The sequence below is a fragment of the Centruroides sculpturatus genome, unplaced genomic scaffold (genome assembly GCF_000671375.1).
Source record: "Centruroides sculpturatus isolate CEXI.00-Female unplaced genomic scaffold, Cexi_2.0 scaffold4053, whole genome shotgun sequence".
Classification (NCBI taxonomy): domain Eukaryota; kingdom Metazoa; phylum Arthropoda; class Arachnida; order Scorpiones; family Buthidae; genus Centruroides; species Centruroides sculpturatus.
Genome location: NW_019388147.1, coordinates 4354 through 7761, shown reverse-complemented (window position 1 = coordinate 7761; position 3408 = coordinate 4354). Strand labels below are relative to the sequence as shown.

The 3408-nt window shown below is 26.8% G+C and overlaps 1 protein-coding gene across 1 annotated transcript; it reads right to left on the bottom strand.

Moving 5' to 3' along the window:
• Positions 1-23: 23 nt before the first annotated feature.
• Positions 24-3183, bottom strand: LOC111616807 (unconventional myosin-IXb-like; the record flags this gene model as incomplete). Its single annotated transcript, XM_023358169.1, has 9 exons — positions 3048-3183; positions 2922-2966; positions 2611-2815; positions 2362-2538; positions 2052-2284; positions 1373-1492; positions 1102-1284; positions 994-1029; positions 24-129 (listed from the first exon to the last, which is right to left on the bottom strand). Coding segments are annotated over exons 3-9 (1054 nt in total), but the record flags the coding sequence as incomplete, so codon positions are not given.
• Between the last annotated feature and the right edge of the window lie 225 nt (positions 3184-3408).

Genomic DNA, 3408 nt, shown 5'->3' with positions numbered 1-3408 from the left:
ATGTAATTATTATTATTATTTACCTTGACAGACTAATCCCTTCTCCATTAACCACATAAAAGAAGAACATATTTCGCAAGCAGTAGGAATGTTTATAACAACAGCCATGAATTTATGACCCATATATTCCTAAAGATAGATATTAAAATTTTTAACACATGTTTGTGTGTTATTTAACATATTATTATATTAATTTTCTTAATAATATAACTTAAAATTGAAGTAAAATTTGTTTATTTTTGGTTCTACGTTCCCCTTTCCCTATTTACTCTATATTAAAATGACACTGTTTTGTTTAGAACTTTGTCATCTAGGAACTTATCCCCCACATTAAGTGAGGTATTACTGTACTTTAGTAGGTTTAGTAGGTCAATGGAATAGCATAGGGATTTAACTTCTCCAACTTGAATTTCTTAACTTGAATTTCTTAACTTGAATTTTCTCCAAGTCAATGTTTTTCATGGTTCTGACTCTGATTTATGTTACGTTCAACTTCCCTGACTTGAATTTTAATACTCATTCTATTCAAACTGATCCTAATTATTGAATTTCCTTGAAATTTTTAGACAGTTGTATCTAGTATCCAACACCAATTTTCAGACAATGTTCCAGTTCAAAAAAAGCAAGACGACCTCCTCTTGCTTAACAAGAGCAAGACTGTTTAATTCCATTAGTTACATTGAACATTTTGTTGAAAGGTGTTACACAGGCTGTTTAAGACAAAAACAACCACTATCAAAGATTCTTTATATAATGCAAGAGGTAAAAATACAAATCTATTTAAAATCATCATTTTTTATTCTATTGTTCTCCAACTTGAAGCGTCTGTTACTCAAAGTTTTTTCCTACCCCTCAGAGTATCGAGTTAGGAAAGTTTTATTGTATGTAAGTACATATAAAATTAGAATCACATTTACTAATTTAATTTTTCAATATCAAGTAAGTACTATACTACCAAATTACAATTATTTGAAGAAATATACTTATACTCACTGATAATTCCATTTTCTTTCGTTTTCTTTTCTTCCCCTTTAAATGAAATAATATAGTTTAGTTTTGATAAAAAGTATTTACATGGATAATATATAACATAATATTTACTTTAGATTTAATTTTTTCTTCATTCCTATATAAATTTCTAAATTCATCTAGAAAGCCACGGAATGCATTTACACCCATAATTACAGGGAATGTTTGACTAGTGTTTTCTTGATGACAAACACTTTGCATAACTTGCTCAAAATTATCTATTAGATCTTTATAGCAAATACATAAACGGCCATCCTTGATGTGTCAAAGAAAAATTAATCAATCATTTAATTATTATAAATATACACAAGAATATAAATTTTATGATCAATAAACTTCTTACTTGTGCTGCAGCTACAGAATATGTACTTATAAGATTGAACTTAAATTCTCTTAAAGATCTTTTAAAAACAACATCAACTAGACAATCTTTCTGTTCATTATTTCCACTCATTTGACACAACTAGAAAAAAAAATTTACAGATTTATGTTATTTTAACAAATTATTATCTATGAAATTTTATATTAATATGTTTGAGCTTGAATTTGTTATGAATCTCAAAATTTAGTTCAAGTATAGTACAGTCGACCCCCCTATAAAACTGTTGATTTTCCCGTTTTATATAAATTCCATGTTGTACGAGTCACTTAGATTTTAAATATATGTGAGCCGTTCACAACCCGGCACACGTATTTGTAAAATCTAAGTGACTCGTACAACATGGAATTCATATAAAACAGAAAAATCAACAGTGTTATAAGGGGGGGGTCGCCTGTATTACACCATACCCGGCAATGCTAGGCTGTACCGGGAATGTACTAATTATAGTATCTAATAAACGATATTGATTGTATTACACTATATGCCTCAAATCTGTAACAAGTATTTACAAGTCATATTTCAGTTTGTTTATTTTTATTAAATCAGTATTTTACATTAATTTCCATCATCTTATATACACTATTATTGCATTATCATTATTACTGTATAAAAATAATAAATAGAAAATAAATAACTAAACCTTTTTAAAGATGAAATCATCCATATTTTGCAATTCTGATACATCTGTAACAATAATATCCCTTGGATCACGAAATTCTGATGTGCGAGTTACATTCCAAGAAGTTATTGGCAACTGTTCCGTTTTATTATTTTTGTTTAATTTGCTAGGTGTGCGTCTTACTCGATTAACATTGTCACAAGAAACACGACTTGATTGTGAAATACATTTTGAATGAAATAAATGCTTACATCCTGAATATGAAAATTTAATAGTGAAAAATTAAATAAAACAATTTAATACTGAAATATTAGTAATTTTGCATACTTACTTGTACATTTATAACCATGAGAAAAAAGTAAAGTCATACTTTTTTCACATCCTGTGCAAATTTCACCTTTGTGGAAGGAAGTAACAGTTTTCATACGATGCCTAAATCTGTTATCAGTACGATGTAACTGTTTTTTTGATGGTAATGTTGAAACATTTGTTAGATTTTCAGTATTTCCTGAAAGTTTTTTAAAATTAATATTCAAGCAAATTTTATCAATATATTCATTACACAAGAAATTCGACCAACCATCATCATATAAATTTAAGTCTTCTGGTCCAGAATCTTCACTTTCATCAAGAGAAGCTGGTTTCTTGTTTCTTCCAATAAATGTTTTCAAATGTTTCCTTGCTTTATGTAAAGGTCCTTTTGTTTGCATGTAAGTTTCAGAGTCTTTATGTTCAAGTTCATTGTGCCTTTTGTTTTCTGAGTTTAAATTTAATGTCATATTTTGCTGCAAAAATTTAACAAACAATTTAAATTTAAAAGCATTTTTATAAATCAAATCTATCTGTAAAAGATTTTTCTACATCTTTCATATTATCTTTAATTATACTTACTACTCTGTTATTTAACTGATTGGACTTGTCCTTATATGATAATTCCTAAAGTAAATAAAATAAAAATTTGTCAGTATGACAACAAACATTTATTAATGCAATGTATTTTCATAAATAAAATTATACCTTTCTAAATGGCTTATCAATATTTATTACAGATGCAGCAACACAATGCCTATGTAAACTGAAAAACAAAACATTCCTTAAACAATAAATTTATTAAAGTTTACCTAATACATTTAAAATATTGATATCATTTTTCAATACATATCAAGAACATGTATATAAAAATACAAATTGTTTTACTAGCAAAAGCAATAGTTGACATAATTAAATTATTATTTATCTGTTTTGTACTAACTGATACATCAGTCTAAGCTAGTTTAAATGATTAATCGATACCTTATTTTAAATACTGTATTTGTATGAAAATTTTATATATCATCTAACAATATGCATAGGTTACTGTATGTTTTGAAAAAAATGT